The sequence below is a fragment of the Colobus angolensis genome, unplaced genomic scaffold (assembly GCF_000951035.1).
Source record: "Colobus angolensis palliatus isolate OR3802 unplaced genomic scaffold, Cang.pa_1.0 Scaffold8, whole genome shotgun sequence".
Taxonomy (NCBI): domain Eukaryota; kingdom Metazoa; phylum Chordata; class Mammalia; order Primates; family Cercopithecidae; genus Colobus; species Colobus angolensis.
Window position 1 is genome coordinate 11,625,778 of NW_012121820.1, and position 20,835 is coordinate 11,646,612.

At 45.9% G+C, this 20,835-nt stretch overlaps 1 protein-coding gene across 1 annotated transcript in view; it reads left to right on the top strand.

Moving 5' to 3' along the window:
• The window catches only part of PTPRT (protein tyrosine phosphatase, receptor type, T), a 714,397-nt gene that overhangs the window by 658,374 nt on the left and 35,188 nt on the right, over positions 1-20,835 (top strand). The window contains exons 15-19 of the mRNA XM_011929203.1: positions 2,275-2,351; positions 11,164-11,200; positions 12,601-12,698; positions 15,777-15,893; positions 20,565-20,719. Coding sequence (XP_011784593.1) covers positions 2,275-2,351; positions 11,164-11,200; positions 12,601-12,698; positions 15,777-15,893; positions 20,565-20,719 — 484 coding nt within the window. The remainder of the gene's footprint in view (positions 1-2,274; positions 2,352-11,163; positions 11,201-12,600; positions 12,699-15,776; positions 15,894-20,564; positions 20,720-20,835) is intronic.

Here is a 20,835-nt window from a genome sequence, read left to right on the forward strand (position 1 = left end):
TCAGGGTCAGAAAATCGTAATCGAGAAGTCCTCTCTGCCACTCACACGATGCATAACTTTGGAAATGTGCTTAATCTTTCTGAGTCTCAGTGCCTTCATCTGTGAAATGGGAAGACTCATAATACCGTATCATTCTGGTATCCTTATAATAACCTATACAGCTATTTTGAGGCATAAATGATTGAACGAGATAATGTATGTAAAGTTTCTGGTACGTACCATGAATTCAATAAAGGTTAACTTCAAACACCTCCCCCATGTCACACTCCACTCTCCCACCCACCCAAAGGGATTGCTTAGACCACCCACCTGCTCCCTCTAGTTGCTTCTACTGAAACTTTTCCCTCGATGAATAAGAAAAGTGGCATTTAGTATAACTGGCTGTCTAGCACAGTGCCTGCCTGCCACATGGCAGATACTCAATGAATGATTCTTAAATGAATGGACAGATATGGGGTGTATCTTATACCAGCCCTAGGCCCGTCTGTCCATAACAGGACCCATTCCTTACCTTCTCCCACTCTACTGTGTATTGCAGGTAACTGACCCCTGTAGGTTGCATTTTTCAGCCTCTCCTGTCAGCTGTCTAGGTTTGGCCAACGGCACGCACTGGGAGACTGCAGAGAAGAAGAAAGGGAGAAGCCAGGGTATTACAACTACAGTTGCCTTCCTTAGCAGTAAGGGAAGCACCTCCTCATCTCCAGCTCCTACTAGAATCCCGTTGTGGCTTCAGGTTCCAGCAGGTGGCCCCAGCTCCTGAGCACTGTGCACTCCACCACCTCCCTCCATCCCTTCAGCCCAAGGGCAGGCAGTCTCTCATTGTTGCTCCTTATCTCTGAGTTTCTCCACTGTCTTCTATCTGGCTGCTTAACTCTTCTGTCACCCAGGCAACCACTTCTCTAGTTAATTCCCTCTGCTGAGTATGTTTGAGGTGGTTTCTAACATTATGCTTACACCCCTTTGGAAGCAGGAGCGACTGAACTCAGAGTTAAGATAACTTCACTCCTCTGTGCTCTAGCATTCAGTGACCATGTGGCCAGTCAGGCTTTCTGGAGCCTCAGTTTCCTCATTTGTAACAAGGGCTAACAGAACCCGTCCTACTTCTCTCCTGCAGGGTCACTGTGAGAACCCAATGAGGTCATCCAATTATACCTCTTCCATGTATTACTGAGTACCTGCTGTATGTCAGGACCTTTTAAAGGTGCAGGGGATGGAGCAGGGAATAAAGCATAATGTCCCAGTTCTCAAGGGGGTTTTGGTTAGTTGCAAATAAATGTGCCTTGTAAACTGCAGAATGCTGTATCATTCTAAGAGGATAAGCTGACCTGACCTCCTTGACTCCCAGAAAACCCTTGGGGATGTCCAGAGTTCTCCAGCCCACTTCTTAGGGACCCCATTCCTGCCCTAGAGGAAGGTGAATTAGGATGCAGTAGCTGCACAGTGATAGGTGCACAGTGACCTGGGTAGCAAACCAAGGTCCCTCCCCCCAACCAGACCCAACCAGTGTTCCACTTGTGTGTGTCTATTAGCGTGTCAGAGCTCGCTTAATTAATTGTAAAGGATTATCCTGATTCTTCTGCTGTGCTAGTTTTCTTTTAATGATTTTCATTTGGTGTTACTTGAAGTAAGCATGCTATCAAATAAAGCCTGCAAATCTTGTTTATGTCTAGATTGTGTTTGAAAAGGTATCCTCTCTAACACGATTTTTAGTTATTGATGACCTCTTTTACAATGATTTAGTCAGCCTCACTTTAATGATAGTATTGATAACAATATATGGCTGACAATCTATCTACAACAATACTCCAAGGGGCAAATGAAAATGCAATTTGTGCATGTGTGGAAGATAGGTAAACTTGTTTGTTTTTAAACAACATGAAAATGGAGTGTATTAATCCAGATGCAACACTCTCCTGTCCTGAGCGTTTTTATATGGTCTCTCTTACATTGTCCTATGAAGCAGGTATTTCCATCCCCGTTTTAATGATTAAATCACTAAGATCTAAAGAAACAGGTGACTAATTCAGTTAGGTAATGACAAAATCAGAAGGGAAGGTAGAAAAATGAGAAGTGCTTACCTCCCTGAGCCTGCACTTCCTCATCTGTAAATGGGAACAGTAACTGAGGGTAGTGTTGAGAGTTAGATGAGAGAGTAGCACAATGCCTGATATGCCTTGCCGTCATTAATAAACAGTAGCTCTAAAGGAGGACATAGCTGCCTCCTCACCTAGGGCCTCTTATCAGCCATCCCCTTGATTTCTGCTCTCTCTGCAGACGACCATTCCCGGGTGAGACTGCTGGTGCTGGATGGAGACCCGCACTCTGACTACATCAATGCCAACTACATTGACGTGAGTGTCTTAATGGGGCTGGGTGCTGGAGCTGGCTTTTGCAGGCTCAAGATCTATGGTTTACCCCAAACTCTCCTCCAGAAGGTGGTCCTTCCAGAGCAGTCTGGATCCTCCCTGATACGTGGAACTAGTGTAACCCAAGTTGACTGTCCGTCTTACGCTGTATCCTCTTTCAGGCTGGTTGTAGTAGCCTGCTGTATGGAGCCTCAAGACAACTACTGGTCTTACTCATTCACCCCATTTATTCATTTGTATATATGTCTGTCGATCCATTCATTCATTCACATAAACGCACGACCATTTATGCCACAAAAATTTTAAAGTGCCTACTGTAAAATGTATACTAGATGCTATGGGAACCATAATGCAAAAAATACCATGGTCTCTACCCTTTAAAACCTTAGCAGGCAGATAACGCACACATCAATAATTCCAGGGCAAAGTAGAAAGTGGTAACTGTCATAAGTACGGATAACATGCTGCAGAGATTCAGAGGTAGGGAAAAATATCACTTCTCCCATCAGGAATGCAAAATATGATGTAAACCAAAGCTTCAAGCACAGGTATGATTTAAAATCAAAGAGAGGGAAGAGGGGCCTCTGGTTAGAGAGAATAGCACAAGCCAAGCAACTGGCAAGGAGATACATAGCAGCTCCATTTGAGGGGAGCAGAGAATATGTAACAGGAACAGTGGAAAATACTGTTAGGGCTACATCAGTGACAATTAAATGCTCAGGCTTAGGAAGTGGGACTTTATCCCACAGACAAGAGGAAGCTATTAAACATTTTTTATCAAGGAAGTGACCAGCTCAGAACTGAGCTTTGGGATGATTTATCTGCTACCAAAGATAAGATAGATCAGAGGGAAGAAATTCTGGAATCAAGACAACTACAACCAATAAGGAAAGGGGCTGCTCCAGTATTCCAGAGACGACTGAGGAAGGGACTAAACTCAAACAGGAGCCAAGAAGGGTATGGATGGAAGTGAGAGCATTTGCTAAGCAAGAACATGACTGCTGGGGTCAGAAGGACAACCCAATGTGACTGATTCAAGCCGTGCTTCTCAGGACCTCAGCTCACAGCCCATGGGTCTTGAAGAATGGCACAGAGATTCACATTGGTCCCCCAGACTCTCAAATGTATTTACAGATAGGCTATAAAGTGTGGTGGTGCAGTTTGTGAATTCCCCCTTAATCTAGACTAAGCCAGGTGAGTTATTAACTCAACAAATACTTATTGAGCCTTGTATTGGTCATTCGACTGTTTGCCCTCAGATCTATTTATTGTGCTTCCCTGTTCTGCCTCGCATTGCCGGTGTGTGTGTGTGTGTGAGAGAGAGAGAGAGAGAGAGACAGAGAGAGAGACAGACAGACAGAGACTGGAGGATGATGGAAAGGCAATGTATTCTCTGTCTCACTGCCTTCCTTGGGCAGCTGCTCCAGCAGTGGCTGTATCCTGTCTGTGGCTCCATCTTTCCTCAAGCAGGCCTGCCATAGTCCAATCTCCTGCCAGTCAGCCCACTGGGGCTCTGGTTATTTCTGGACTCTGTATTCTGGTTATTTCTCCCTCTCCTGCTATCCCACGAGTTCTAAGGGTTGCTTGCAGCCTCCTGCAGTCCCTGATGTCTGGGTTGCCCCACTATTCTCTGTTTGGCATCTTGGCTCCTCCATCACTTGTGTAACCAGCTCCCCATGCTGAATTGCCTCTGTCTGAAACATCTAGAGTGATTTCTGTTTCCCTAACTACACCCTAATTAACAAAGGGCCTACTACATGGCCAAGAACTGGGGCTGGAACTTCAGTGGAGTTGAAGATAAACACTGTCTCTGCCACCATGGCCCTCCCAGGAAAGTTCACAGGAGATGGCCAGTTCTCAATAGCTTTTCTCCAGCCCAGAGCAGGGCACTCTGAGCATGCACCCATCATGCCAGCAGTCTTTCCCTCATACATCCAGTATTCAATTCACAAACACAGGGCATACACAGAGTGTATGGGAAATACTGACTTTTAAGACCAGGTCTCTGACCTAAAAGGGTGAGGGAGTCAGATAAGAAAATAGACTTTCACAGAGCAGGGGCTGTGGGACCACAAAGGAAAATCAATGCTTCAAGTTGGTGGGAAAGGGAAGTAGCCAGTGAAGGCTCCCTGGAGGAGGTGATGTCTCAGTTCTGCCTTGAAAGATGACTTAGAGTCATCCAGGCAAGAAGGGTTTATAGTAACCTAAGAATTACTGATCACCTTTCATTGTACCAACATCACCTTAACTAGTATCACAACTTCACAAGGTAAGTACCATTACTACCCATTTCCAGATGAGTAAGCGAGTCTCTTCAAATTATATAACTTGTCCAGGATTATACTGCTAGGAGGTAGGGAAGGAAGGAGCAGAAATCTGAGTCAAGAGTACCTCTCCCACCATACCCTGCTGTCTTTAATAATCACAGTGAGCAACGACAACACCAACTGGCTCTTAATGAGTCACTCTTGGGTCCTATGATGGGTGGCTTCAGTAAGTCAGCTTATCAAAACCTCTTCACAACCCTTCAAAGAAGGTGTTATCGTTCCCATTCTCCAGATGGAGAGGGCTGAAGTTTAGAGAAATTACAGATATGTCCCAGGCCATGCAGCTGGTCAGGGGCAGAACCAGGATGGGAACTAGACCTGAATGGCTCCCAGTTTAGCACTCTTTCTCCTTCCCCTCCCCACCCACTACCAGACACCCCCTTGTAGCCAACACACAGCAAGGACCGAGTCAGCATATATTGATGCAGGTTGAGTTGATTCCTCCATTTCTCCTCGACCTTGTCTATGGCTGCGTGGATGTGACCCTAAGGACCACAGCCCACACAGGGCCTGGCATGCCTGAGTTTCTGTATCTGGCATTCATCATTTGACTAGAATCCCCCAGCAAAAGTCATTTTCCTAGATAGGCACTCATTCCAAAGTTGAATGAGCATCTGACTACAGTCAGGACCAAGATACACTTTGGTATTTTATAGGCAACAAATGAAACTGCTTTCAGTGTTAGGTTAATCTCTACAACACTATTGCTAATTATGCCTCTGATTCCTTTCCTGTTTCATGATTACAAGACATGTTTCAAGCCTTTAAAGACAGGGAAACCAGAGCTCTAGGTTAAGAGCACTGTCCAAGGTCACACAACTGAACTTCAATTCTCTGCCCACTTAGGACACACCACGACTTCCTTCTTCTGTCTGTAATAGGTTAGGCAGACAGGGCAAATGGCCTCTGTTCATGCTGTCTTATTATGGGATATTGAACTCCGGGCTGAATCTCAGTGGTTAGAATCCAGGGCTAATCAAGTCATGAATCTGGTCTTTGTCGAAGGCCTGGCTGTTGAATCCAGGCCTTTGTGATTACTAGCTTTGTGATCTTGGGTAAATTACTTACTCATTCTGATATCTATAAAATGAGATAGTGGTGCCACCCCACAAGTGTGCAATAACTGATGTTAAGTATCTGTCATGATCCCAAAAGGAAACACAGGCTTCCTCAAAGTGGGTACCCAGGGAAAGTTTAATAAGGATGTGAACAGGATTAAGAGAAACCAGTAGGGTAGGGTGCAGTATCACTAGGCTAACAATAGTAGGGAGTCCTTACCAGCCCTAGACCCAGATAAGGGAAGACAGTAGCTATGAGAGAGGGCTGCCCTTCAAGAACTGAAGCCCTTGATTGAGTGACAAGGTCAAGCAAGCCACGGTGACCTGGCAGGGAGGAACCTAGAACAACATATGCCCCAACCTCCTCCTGGTCTCTGAGCTCCTGCTTTTGTTCCCCATTGACTAAACCCAATTTGAAGCAGAAAGCATAGGAGCCCATGGTGCGATCCATACAGAGCAGACCATGGAAGGAAAAAGGGGAAATGGAGGGACAAAAGGAAGATAACCAACCACAAGCAACTCCTTGCACCGTTACTACTATAGAGTGAAGAGTGAGGAACTCCATTAATTGTGAACCAACTATATACTCCAGCAAAGATAAAATTCCTGGGGCCTCTATTTGGATTCCTGGCAAAACAGTACTCCAGACAGCTAACTCGGTCCTCACTCCATCACCCTGGTCTCCAACCCAGCCAGAATCCTTCCCGGCTCTCTAATGAGCTAACTGCCCACGCTAGAATCATTTCTCTACAATTGGATCTTGATGATTCATTAAAATAACTCCATTGGGATAATGAGCTGAATAGGGCCAGCCCTGTCTCTGCCTCCGGAGGCCGTGGTCTGTTACTGTCTGAACCATCCTGCTGGCAGGTTTGTTTGCACACCCGAAAATGTATTGGCCACTTAAATCTGTTATAAATTACCAGCCTGGAAATAAATATCGTATCTGGGTCCCCAGTAAGTAACAGATGCATGAGTGCAGAGAGAGATAAATGCGTTTTGGATGCAAACCTCTTTCCCATTGCTCACAGACAGATGGAGGCAGGCCCAGTGCTGGTTTGCAGTCGATCTGCGTGCTGTGTAGGTGGGACTTAAATGAACTCAAAGTTCTTTTAAGGTTAGGAAGTTTTCTGTACTCACTCTTGGCGAATCCCCAGAGGAGCCCCAATTGAGCAGTACATTTCCTTTTATCTCCTTTGCTGAGGAGTCTCGTGGTTAGAATGTTTTCTCTTTGGGGACTGCGTGGGTTTTTGGAAGCCAAGGAGGGTCTCTTTACTCAGATGCAGCGTGGGAACAGGCACACAGCATGCGTGTATTCAGTCAATATGAATTTTTCAAGGCCAATAGCCCAGGCTGACTTCTAGGTGCTGGGGACATGGCCATAAGCAAGGTAGATACAGCCCTGGCTTTGTGGAGCTCCCATTCAACTGGGGGAGCATGTAAATGAAGAAAGAATAGTGTGCTATTTGGTGATAAGTTCTCTAAAGAAAAGTAAGCCAGAGAAAGTGGAAAGAAGCTGATGGGATGGTCAGAGATGAACTCTCCACAGACGTGATTGACAACTGAGCAGAAGCTTGGATGGAGTGAGAGAGCAAGCCACTCAGTTACCTGGGGGCAGACATAGCAGGCACGGGGAACAGCCAGTGCTAAGGCCTCTGGATGGACATGTGATCCCTATCTCTGAAGGACAGCAAGAACCAGTGGATGATGAAAGAATGGTAGAGAAACTGGGAACATCACAGAAAGGATGAAATGGAAATGACAAGAGGTGTCAAGATGCACAAACCAGGCTTAAGGAGCCAATCAACCACCACTTCCTCTGAGGTGCCCTCCTTGGCTGTTCAATTCCCACGGGTGCTCCACAGAGTCCCCACATCTTCCCATTAGTAGCCTCTACCCCAGAGTGTTGATGTCTACAAGTTGCTCAAAAGCAAAGTCCACATTCATCGGGTCCACTTTTGTATTTCTAGTGCCTTGTACATAGTAGTAGGTGCTTAATTAATACCTGTTGATCGACAGTGAATGTGCAAACAAATGAATTCACAAAATAGAGAATCCAAGCCAGCTAACTCCACAACTAAAATGTGAATCTCTTGCTCAGAATGTTATCTCACTGAATTTCAAGCACATTAGAATCTTCCAAATCACAGCTTCCTCCAGGGTCTCTTTTTCTTCCAGCCTGAGCATTAAGAGGATGCTCCAACTTCAGCTCAAAAACATTCATGCATGTATTTCACCAACCAGACTGCTGAAAACTGCACCCAGCTCTGGCTGGCATGTCCCATGGCCCAGGAGGAGAAAAGTACAAAATAAAATTTACTGCAGCACATGGAATTGTATTCACTGAGCATATACAAAGCCCTACTGGGCCACTCAGAAGAAAGGAGTCAGCTCTGCATCCCAGAGGAGGGCATATTTCAAGAGCAGCTTGGTGAGGCTGAAGCACAGGGTGCATGCAGTTTTAGGAGTGGACAAAGAGGGACAACTGGAGGTGAGGCTGGAGATGAAAATGGAGACAGATGACTAGTCCCAAGGTAAGGCATTTGGGCATTACCATGCAGACAACAGGGAGCTACTGCAGGCTTACAAGCAGGGAAATAACACACTCAGTGTGCAAGAAGAAGCTCATGGGGTTAGGAAGCAGCAAGGCTACAGAGTGAAACTGCAGGCAGGGAGGCCAGCTAGAGGTTAGTGCTGTGGCCTCAGCCAGGGAGGATGAGGGCTGTGGGAATGAGTGATGGGGATGGCAGAAGAGGGTAGACTTGAGAAACTGCATCTTTCCAGGATCTAGGGGACCATTTTCTATTCCCAAAGCTACTCAAGAAAACCCTTGGGTTTACTTCTTTCTTTTAGCCTGAGCAGCCCTGTCCACTTGACTTGGAGGAAGGGATAGGTCCTCCTACCACCTGTGTCACAGGGAAGGGCTCAGTTATTACATTAACACAAAGAAGGTCTCATCATCCCAGTATCCCCTGAGAGGCCTGCATACACTTTTAGTCTTGATAGGCACTCAGTAAATAAATGTTTGCCAAATAAACAATAAAATAACAATAGCAAAGACATTTATGTTAAATCTTAGAATAGTGGCTGGCACATAGTAACTGTTATATATCAACTCATTTAATCTGATCAACAACACTATGATGTAAATACCATTATCCCTATTAATTTTTTTAATTTTATAGATTTAGGGGGTACAAGTGCAGTTTTGTTACTATATATATTGCACAGTGGTGAAGTATAGGCTTTTAGTGTAACCATCACCTGAAGAGTACACATTGCACCTATTAAATTATTTCTCATCCCTCTCACCACCCTCCTACCCTCCCACCCTTCTGAGCCACTAGTGTCTACTATTCCATACTCTACATCCATATGTACACATTATTTAGCTCCCACTGTAAGTGAGAACATGTGGTATTTGACTTTCTGTTTCTGAGAGTTTTTTTGCTTAAGATAATGGCCTCCAGGTCCATCCATGCAGCCATGTTGCTGCACAAGTCATGATTTCATTATTTTTTATGGCTTAGTAGTATTCCATGGTGTGTATATACACACACACCATGGAATACTGTGTGTGTATATATATATATCTCCATATATATATATCTCCATACATATATATCTCCATGTATATATATATCCATATACATATATCTTCATATACATCCATAATATACATATTGAATACTATATAATTTCTTTATTCAATCATCCATTGAGATGGACACGTAGGTTGATTTCATATCTTTGCTCTTGTGAATTTTAAAACTGAGGCACAATGAGGCTAAGTAGCTTGCCCCAGACCACACACCCTAGAAGGGACAGAGCCAGTGTTCAAACCCAGGCAGCTGAGTTCCAGAGTCCATGGCACGCATAATCACCATGCTATGTTGCCTGCCTAGTTGGTTTGTCAACAGCTTGTTTATTGGGTATTTGCTCTGAGTCTCACATTGTGCTGAGCTCTGTGGGAAAAAATTGAAGCTTAGTAGGGAGTGTTCGTCCTTAAGAAACTGACAACCTCACTAAGTACATAGGATTTCTCAAGCACAGACTTTAAGTGGGGCTGTTCATTAACTGTGGTTAATCCAACAGTTCTGGTCATGACATTGCCCCTGGATTGGTGCCGACCTCCAACTCTAGAGCAGGCCCAGCAATTGGAAGGTGCCTGCAAAATCATTATTGAGCAACTGAAACACAAAGGTGCAGAAAAGTACAAGGGACTCAGAAACTTGTCTTTGAATCAGAAAGTGGGTCTAGAACTTTAGAGATGCCACATCTATGGCACCATAAACCATGCAGATGGCAGTTCTATTTCCTGAAGAAAGTGGCCTCAAGGCAGTTCATCCACCTCAACAGCACAAAAAGACTGGTCAGCAACATCTAAGACAAAGGCAGGTGTCCATCAAACGTTAGGACTTATTTTCTCTGGACATGGTTAACCATAAAAGCTAAGTGGATTTCAGGACTGTCAACACTCTCTCAATTGATAGGGTCCATAATTGGCATCTGTGTTCTTTAAAAAAATTATTCATCTATTCATTCATTCACTTATGTATTTATTTAACAAATATGAATTGCATTCAGTGTTCTGCACTAAATGTACGTCTGTCTCCAAAACTTAAATTCCACTCAATATGACTGTAATTGGAAAAAGGACACTCCATGTATGTCATGCCCAGGCAAAAGAGGGGTCACCTTCAACCTCTTCTCCAATGATGAAGGTTACGGGGCAGCAGGGTACTCCCCAGCCAGAGTACAGCAAGGCCTACTGTAGTGCTCTGAAATGTACACAGAAATTAGAAACTGGTCTTTGAATTTGCAGGTATCTTTATGGGTCTCCCAAGTCACACCTTCATAAGGTCTTCTCCGTACCTGGGACTTCAATTCCAAGCCCAGGAATGTTGGCATAGAGAAGCAATGTGGGATACTTCTCAGTTTTCTTTTTCTAATTGTTACTAATGGAAGGAGTCAACAACTGAATTGTTTTTTTTTTCCTTTTTCTTCTCTGGGTGTCCCATAGGGTCTTGTACAGTGTTCTTCATAAAATCATGGCTCAGGAAAGACTTTTTGGTGGTTGATGCTCCCCATAAACCTGAAAACTTCTCTACCTCTTTTTGGGTGCATAAGGACAAGTGATGCCCATCAAATCTTTGCTCCCAGTGCCATTGGCTCCAAGGCAAGCCTATGTAGGCACCTCACAAGTAACTACAAGAATAGCCAGCATTTAGTGAGTTACTACACACTTTATGTGCAACATCTCATTTAACCTTTGCCACTTCTCTGGGAATAAGTGAGGCTGTTTTCATTTTGCCCATGAGAAAATCAAGACTCGGAGAGGATGTTTATTAATATTGTGCTGTCTGCAAGCTTTGACAACAGACTTTTCAATGCTTTTCTCCTGTTATCCAGGGATACCATCGACCTCGGCACTACATCGCAACTCAAGGTAAGTGCCCTCCCTCCACCTAGTGCCTCAGAGAGGCTTCAGGGGTCCCAAGGGAAAGGGCTCTCTTAAATGCAAGGCTTTTGTCCTCTCCTCCTATATCTGTTACTCCGACCCTCCTTTTTCACTAAACAGCCCTGGAGGATAGGAATGAGTTTCCACCAGCAAAGAAGTCACAGAGGGGTAGGCTGAAGAATCTCCAGAGGTCCTTGAGATTGTTCATTTGTTTATTTGGGAAGGAAAATGGTGGCAAGTTTCACTATAGGAGAAAGGCCCATGAGTGACAGAGTAAGAAGCTGTCACTTGGAAATGGTCAGGAGAGAGAGGCCCAAGCTGATGGTACCTTATCTCCATGATAGATGCGTGCCCATAACAGACACGCAGCTGGCTGCCCTAGAAAGTAACTTGGCAGTGCGTTTTCAGAAGGCTTAAAAGTAATCATACCTTTCAAACCCTTCTGGAAAAAAAAAATCCCGCAGATAATTATATATATAGACAATGACGCATATAAGAACATTCTCCACGGTGTTATCTATAATGGGAATAAAAAAGTGAAAAATCTTAAATGCCCAACAATTGGTACATTGGTTACATAAAGTGTGTGACCGCCATGTTATAGAAAACCTTGCAGCTATTAAAACTATTATGCTGGGTAACAATTTTTAAGGGTATCAGAAAATACATATAATAGGTTTGATGCTTATTATAGTAAATATACACATATACATATAAATGTAGAAAAATGGTATTCAAACTTTTATATCAAACACACGTATTACTTTTGTAATTTTAAAAATGACGAAGGCCCAGGACGTTGAAAGAGTAATTTCCAAGGAAATTGCTTTGGACTGTCAGAGCCTATTTTCTGCTCCTTGTCTTTTTTTTTTTTTTTTTTCTTCCTTTCTGTTCAGGCTCTAGAGGAATGCCTCCAGCATTTGTCAAGCTCAAAATCAGGCATCTCCTGTTTTTGTTCTCAGCATCTGGCACCCAGCAGCTCTCTCCACCCCCCACCCCAATTGCCTTCCTGTCTGTCATGGAGGTTCTGGAGCCCAATTTTTGAAAACTCCCTCAAGCCATAATACAGTCCAGATAAGGTGATACGTGGAGTTGGTAGGAAGGGTCTGAGCAGGAGGAGGACAGAAGAGAGAGGAGAGGCTGCCAACATTTCCAGTAGATGCTGCAGATTGTGAGAGCTTGGAATGAGGCTTTCCCCATCCATACTCTAATCTGTCCCCATCAGGCTCACATGTCTCAGGCCCATGTCTCAGATACTTGGTGTCTTAACGAGGATCACCGGCCTCACTTCTGCTCACCAGTGTGGAGACTTGACCAACCAGAGGGGCAAATCTCAGCTGCTGCTTTGCACTTGCATTCTCTAACCTCACTGCCTTCTCTGTTGTCAGGTCCAATGCAGGAGACCGTAAAGGACTTTTGGAGAATGATCTGGCAGGAGAACTCTGCCAGCATCGTCATGGTCACAAACCTGGTGGAAGTGGGCAGGGTAAGCCTCTCCTGCACTCGCCTGGGCAGAGGATGCTGGAGATGCCCTCTCGAACATCTCTCTGTTCCACGCATTGTGCTAAGTGCCTCCTAGTCAATATTTCACCCTCACAGCAACCTACAAGGGAGATGTCATCACTCCTATTCCACATTCAAGCAATGTCCTTTCCCTTCAAATCCCCTTCATCCCTTTTTCCACCCTCACTCTCCGTGGATGATGTCATCTCATATATTTTGAGGAAATTAAAACCATCAGTCATGCACTCCCTCATCATCACACCATAAAGCTACAATCCTACTTGTATCTACAACCATCCTCTTGTTCTTCTCCTCTGCTGTCAGGTTTGACTATAAGAAATGGCTGTTTTTGTTGACTCAAATGGTCGAATGTCAACTGTTTCTTATAGTTCAGCCTAATACAACAGAAGCCATGTCTCTGCCCTTCCAAAGGCAAACCTCGTGCCTGGATCACAGATTCTACTCAATAATTTTTTTCATTTTTCCCTTTCTCGCTTGCAAAATAAGTCTCTTTCTCATTGCCAAATTGTTCCCCTTAGCATACAATCATGCCCAGTACCTTCCATCTTAAAAAGAAAGGAAAAGGTAAATAAAAAATATCTTCTTGTTCCTGCTTTTCTGCCAAACTTTAAAGATTCACAGAGAGGCTCTGTTTCTTCACTCATGTTCTCTTCTACCCACCCCAGCGTAGCTCCTCCCTCCATCCCACCAATAGTGATATTGTCAATATCACTGGCATCCTTCATGTCGACAAATCCAGTCTCCACTTCTCTCTTCTCATCTTACTCAACCTCAGCGGCATCCAACCCTTTGCTACCCGCTGTTCTTCCCCTGACCTCAAGAAATCTTGATGTTCTTCAGGGCTCAGATCTTGGTCTCCTGCTCTGCTCCATCTCAACTCTCTCTGAGGTGGTCCTCAACTCCTCCTGGGGCTTAGAAATGAGACTGCTATTCCCAGCTTGCTTTTGCCTACTTGGTTAACTCTGGCGTGTGGGTGGGCTGCTGAGTTTAAAGGCAAGGTGTACAAACACTAGAATTAAAAGGGCTCTCTACACAGCATATGAACTAACTAAAATGTGGGCAGGTAAGTTTTTGCTTGGGTAAGAAACGGATAATTCATAAAGATGAATTCTGGCCTCTGTGATGATGGGAAGGAGAAAATCTGGGCTTTTGTAATCCAGTAAAGGGGTATGGACATCTCAGGGCCTAATGGGAATTTAGGACCAGGTGAGACTTTATCCATGAGTCCACCCTTATCTAGTCCATCACTCAATTTTACAGATGAGGAAACAGACCTAAAGGGGTAGAGTACCTACCCTGATGTCACTCAGCCAAAACCTAGGCACAAAATTTGACAGTGGACTCTCATTCCAGTGCTCGTGGTCACTTCACTCAGACTGTTCCCCAGGGACTCAGGCCCAGGGCGCAGCGACTGTGGACATAAAGGCCAGCCCAGGATTCTGAGGCCAATTTCAGCCTGTTCTACGGTGTATCCCACATCGGAAACAGACTCCCTCGAAGGACAGACCATAAATCTAAATTGGATTTGGGGAGGAAAGCAATCTCTGAAACTCCTGCTAGTGTCAACCACTGTGCCAGGCCCCTCCTGTGCATTCCCGCAACTTACAATAATCATAGGAGCCCATGTTCCTAGTTATTACTCAAGTGCCCTGGGTTTGCCTCCTGGCTCCGTCCCTTACCAACAGTTGACCTTGGACAGTTTTCTTAGCTTTCCTATGCTTCCTCGTCTGCAAAATGGGGATAATAATACCTACTTCATAAAGTCACGTTGGTAAGTCATTAGAATAATACATGTAAAGTGTTTGCGGAACACTTTGTGAGCCATGGTAGACACAGTACACAGTCAGTAAATGTTAGCTCTCATTATTGATAGGAAGCTGAGGCTCAGAGAGGTTTCAGCACTTTCTGCAGCTACCCAGATACTGAGTGTTAGGACCAAGCAATGAATCCATTTGCCCCCATGCCCTGTTGCACTATACCAGTGTTTCCCTAAGTGGGTTCCACGGGATGCTAGTCTGCGGGATGCTTAGTGAGAAGAGGGTTCCATGGTTAAATACGTTTGGGAAATGCTGCGTCCTCTGTGCCCCTTTTGGAGAGTCGCAAAACACAAAACACATTAGCACTAGCATGCGAAAGAAGCTGAGTAGTCCTGTAGCAAAGCTACCTATTTAACTGTGTAATCCAGCATTTCCCAAACTCATTTGACCACAAAACCTTTTTTTGTTTGTTTTTTGTTTCTTGTTTTTTACCTAACACCTATTAGCACCCAGCGGAACACACTGTGGGAAATGCCACTCTAGGCCGTGCAGCGTCCCCCGGAATGGTAATCATGCTTTTGTTCTTTTAAGGGGAAAACCATGATCTCTTTTTCATCCATGAGTGTGACTTAAACAGTCGACTGGGGAAAGGCTTGCTCGCGTCCAGGGTCAGAGAGGAGCTGCGCATCTTCCCCTGGAGTCCAGCACCTGCCATCCTTTCCCCACCCAAGAGCCTTTCTCCTTCCAGACTCCCACCTGCCACCTCTTAATGATGTCCACCTCCCAACCACTTCTGCTTCCACCTCCTGTTTCCCACCTTTTATTCTCATCTTTGCTCAGCTGATAATACTCAGCTGCTCCACCCTGACAGAGCAGAAAGGGGACTCAGTCAGTCCCCAAACTGGCCACATGGCCTTGGACAAGTCATCAAACCTCTGAACTTGAGTGTTATTTTCATCTGTGAAGTGGGGCTAGTAACACCCACCTATCTCACCTTGTTCTATTTGATGACGTAGTGTGATAATGCATTGGAAAATTACAAGGAGCTTTGCAAAAGAAGGTACTACAATTATTTCTAATGGCTCTAGTGCCTCTGGGAGGGAGCTTAGCCCTGTGCAGCTTGCTGATCCCTGGCCAGCTGTGAACCCTGTGGACTGAAATGCCACCAAAGTCACCCTTGGGTTTATTTGAATGGGACGACCAGATGAGACAGCTGCTCACACTCAGCCATGTGCTTATGCATCGTTGTCTTTGTTCTGTCTCTGTCTCTCACTTGGCCACAGGTGAAATGTGTGCGATACTGGCCAGATGACACGGAGGTCTACGGCGACATTAAAGTCACCCTGATTGAAACAGAGCCCCTGGCAGAATATGTCATACGCACCTTCACAGTCCAGAAGGTAAGCTTCCCAGAGGCTGTGGGCAGCCGGTCCACCATGAGAACTGGCTTGTTTGTTCATCCAGAACACGTGGTGACTGAGGGTCTGCTCTATGTCCAGCCCCATGCTTGGCACCAGCAACAGATCAGCAATCAGGGCAGACATGGATCCTGCTACCATGGATCCCACATCTAGTAGGCTGGACAAACTGAATTCAATAAGCAAACCACTGAAATAACAACACATTGTGATAAAAGTCACACAGGAATATGCACAGGATGGAGATAGAAATCCACAGGAGGATGGGTGGTAGGAGAGGGCCTCTTAGTGGAGGAGGCGTTTGGGCAGAGAATGAAGGAGGAGGAACCAGTGCAGGGTAGAAAAGAAAGAAGAGCTATCCCAGGCAGAAGGAAAAAACATGCAGTCTGGAGGGGGAAAAAAATGATCTCAAGCTGTTCAAGGCCTGTGGTCTCAACCGGGGGCATTTTGATCCCCCAAGGAATATCTGTAAATGTCTGGCAACATTTTTGGTTGACACAACTTGGGGGAGAAGGGTTAGGATGGTACTGGCACCTAGTAGGTAGAGGCCAGAGATGCTTATAAATATTCCACAATGCACAGGACACCCCTGACAACAAAGGATTTTCCAGCCCAAGGCATCCGTAGTGTCGAGGTTGAGAAATGCTGGTCTAGACATTAAAAGGAGGCCAGGGCTGCACAAGCTTGGTGAGCAAGAATGTGATTGCAAATAATAATACATATATTCATAACGTATTATATAATCATTGCTATTCTATCATTACTATTATATCATAATGATAGCTAACATTTACTGAGCACTTACTGAACCAGGTACTTTTCTAAATGCTTTGCACAGAACTCAGTTAATCCTCCCAGCAACCCTATAAGGTAAGAGCTATTATTATCCCCATTTTGCAGATGAAGAAACAGACACAGAGAGTTTAAATCAGTTGTCCAAAGTTGCCCAGCTGCAAGGCTGGTAGAACCAGGAATCACACCTTGGCCCCTGTAACACACTTCTCTTCCCATTACACCACAGGTTCCATTCCTCTAAAACCAGCCACTTGAATAGACAACATGGCCACAGGCCTGAGGATGCAAAAGCACTGAGGACTTACATGCTTTGAGAGCTGTGCCCCTGAGGCTTGGACAAGTCCTTGCAAGGGCCAAAACAGGCTGCTCTGCAGACTAGAGCCCGGCATGCACACAGTACTGTTCCAGCATACATAGTGGCCTAGGACATACTGTTTGCCCTCGGAAGCTCCCACTCCAACCCCCAGACTCCTAAAGTCTCAGGGTCTTTTTCTTCTGAGTCCGCAGTCTTGGGTGAAAAAGTCAGGAAGCCTGTGAACTCCCTCCACTAGGAGGAAGGAAACCATTGGGACTTTGATGTTGCCTTAGGTCAGGTTTTTTAGAAGCAGAGCCTGAGGCAAGGATTCAGGAACATAAGGTATATCAAGGGAACTCTCCCAGGAAAAATTCCTAAGAGAGTGGGAAGCAGGAGAGGGAAGGAAAGACACCAACCAAGCGCAGAGGCTCCAGTGAAGTCTAACCTAGAGGTGATCCCCAGGGAACCTCCAAGGATAAACCATGCCACAGAGTTGTCCCCCTTAAGGCAAGGAAGCCAGACTTCTGTGCTCCCACATCAGTCAGTCTGCTGACCATGGACCATCCACTGAGGGGTAACCTCCAGGGTGGGCCAGCCCCTGTCAACTGAGGGCATGTCTCCAGAGAAGGGGACAATTGGGAGGCAGTAGCAACCAACAGTCCCTGCAGCTGAGGCCTGGGAGCACAGGCCCAAGGAAGAGGACACAGGTGGGATACCAGTTTCATCTGTCACATCTGTGTTGAATGCCCGAGGACGGGATGAGTGACTGGGGACATGGGCAGGGAGGCCTTGAGGAATTGCAGCTAGCAAACCATGTTGAAGAATTATGGTCCTTTCTTGGGTTACATTTTCTTTGTCTTTTAAACAACCATGAGGGAAGATATTACTCACAGGGAGATGCCCTTAAAAGACCCCAAGGGCCTCTGAGGATTAACTGGGCTTAGCCAGCCTCTCCACAGCACGCAGGTAGGCATTCAGCAAACATTGCCTGTGGTTTTAGCTCAAAATCGGTTCCTGAGCTGGGAACCTGGAAATAATAAACAGGGAGTGCTGTCTGCCCTTGAAGATAGCACAGTCACATCAGGGAGAGAGGATCCTTGATAAATCATCACAGCACAGGTGGGAAGAGCTCAAAGGAGGGCTTCTTGAGACTGAATTGATTTGGAGGATGGCGTGAAAAAAGTCCAAGTATTCTTGAAGGTTTCTCCTCTCTCACTTCAGCTCATCCATCACGGCCTTAATCTGAGCCTCTGGTTTCTCCCTCCTAACAGGACTGTCTGCCTCTAGTCCTGCCCCATGTTAGTTTGGGTTTCCCAGAAGCAGAGCCAGAAGCAGCAGGGGTTTAGGTGCCCTGGCTCATGTGTTGAGGGAGAGTTTGCAGGCGGAAGGCGGTGAGAGAGCCAGGACGGAGTGGGGAAAGGAGCTGAGTGAGGATGTGGCCTCAGCAGAGACTTGCTTCCCCCTGAACCCATGAGAGCCCTGGAACATGAATGGTACCGCACACTTGGTCCAACCTTGAAGCAAAGGGGCCTCAGGGGCCCCCCTTAGGGTCAAAAAAAATTTCTGTTTTTCCCAGAACATGACTGGTTTTAGCACTGAAAGTCCCGCGTACCGGGGAACCCCTCAGTCCTGGGCCGACTGAGCAAGTGGCAAGCCAATTGGTCATTCTCCCTCGACTATCATCAGTCACTGGAGGATGCTGCCCCACCCAGCCACACCCCAGGGAAGGGCGTTCCTGTTCAGCTGAGAACAGTCCTCTTCAGAAGAGGGTAACTGTGAGCTGTGTACAGCCACGACTCAGAGCAGCTGGCAATGAGTCCACTGACCCAGTGATGGGGATCTGAGTAGGCACCAATAGTGCCCTCTCTGCAACCCCCGATCCACCCACCTGAATCCATTCTTCATGTAGCAGGATGCAGCCTCCTAAAATGCAAGTCTCATGATGCACTTCCTCTTGTGTGGAACCATCTGTGTAATCTCCCTGTAGCTTCCCAATGCCTTTGAGATAAAGTCCAAAGGCCTTAATGTAGATTCAAGGACTTCTGGGATCCAGCTCTCATCCATTCTCCTACACCCCCAGGCCTGTGGTCCCCCGTGGCCTGCCTTCCACTTGCCTCTAGCATTCCCTGGGTTGCTAGTGATTCTCTGCACATGCCATGCTAAGCCCTGTCCCCAGGCCTGTGCCCATGCTGTCCCCTTGTCTTGGATTCCCTTCCTCTTCTCCTGTCAACTGGGTAATACTCACACATGGGTATATTGGAATGATTAAGAGTACAGACTGTGGAGACAGACTGTCCGGGTTCCCATCATCTCTTTACAACTTGTGAGTTGTACTGTGACCTTGGGTGTGTCACTTAACCTTGCTCAGCCTCAGTGTCCTGATCCATCAAGTGGAGATAAAAATGTAGGGATTTATATCAGGATTAAATAAGTTAGCACGTTGAAGTGTTCAGAAGAGTGACTGACACACAGTAAATGCTTAGTTAATGTTAGCTATTATTTTCACTATTAGTTTGTTTCAAGATTCAGGTCAAGCATCACCTCCTCCAGAAAGCGTTCTCTGATTTCTCCTCTCCTCAGATCAGGTTAGCAGGTACTCCTTTATCCACTTCAATAGAATTACCCACTTGGGCATCTGCCTCCCCAACAAGGCCATGAGCTGTTCCAGGGATAGGAGCTATGGCTTTTATTCTCACCTTCCTAATACCTAGCACAAGGCTGGGCACAGGTCACACTTGGTAAATGATTTTTAACTGAAGGAATGAAAAATCAAACAGACTCTTCCTATTCAGTGCTCTCTGGGTATCTGCAGGAGATTGCTAAGCAGAAAAACAGTAGGTAGCAGGAACTGTCTAAGCAAAGGCTTAGAAGTGTGATCTGACCTTGGAATAGTCAGAAGACCACCGTTGGGCCTGGAGTGTATGTCTGTGAGGGGTGGAGGAATGTGAAAGGGGAGGGGAACCGCTCAGAGCTCTAGGCCCCACTCGGTCTCCATCAATCAGAGAAGCTCTGCTTTTGTTTGTTTCATATCTTATCTAATCATTCTAAGTAAGAATCTAATTAATGAAGTCTACTAAGTTATATACATTTTGAAAGCCACACAGACTATCATAGTCAAGGCTGGAACACGACAGAACATCAGACCTCAATCACTGAAAGCCTCAGATTCCACTGGAAACAATTTGGACTTGGTCTTTAAGGCCAACATTTCTTTAAATCCGTTCTACTCGATACACCTCCTATGAAACACTTGTCAAAGACCATCCCCTAGGCAAACAAAAGAAGGTCTCCTAGGGTGCTCTGTGGCCCCCTAGGCATTCAGAGTGTGTACGAGCACTCAAGACTCTGAGAAGTCCTGTAATAAAGCCATCAGTTTCACTGTAACAATCCCATGTTTCCCAAATGTAACTGATCACAGAATGGCTCTATGCAGTAACACCTATTAACACTGTGAGGCCCCTGTCCCTGCTGGAGGTTCCTCGGTGCAGCAGCTGTGGCTCCATGTGTTGCTGGGTTGGGTACGTGAGGGCAGCAGCTGGAACAGAGGCCTGTTCTTTCCTCAGAAAGGCTACCATGAGATCCGGGAGCTCCGCCTCTTCCACTTCACCAGCTGGCCTGACCACGGCGTTCCCTGCTACGCCACTGGCCTTCTGGGCTTCGTCCGCCAGGTCAAGTTCCTCAACCCCCCAGAAGCAGGGCCCATAGTGGTCCACTGCAGGTAAGTCAAAGGTCCTTCACCTTGGGAGGCCGAGGCGGGCGGATCATGAGGTCAGGAGTTCGAGACCAGCCTGGCCAACATGGTGAAACTCTGTCTCTACTAAAGATGCAAAAAAT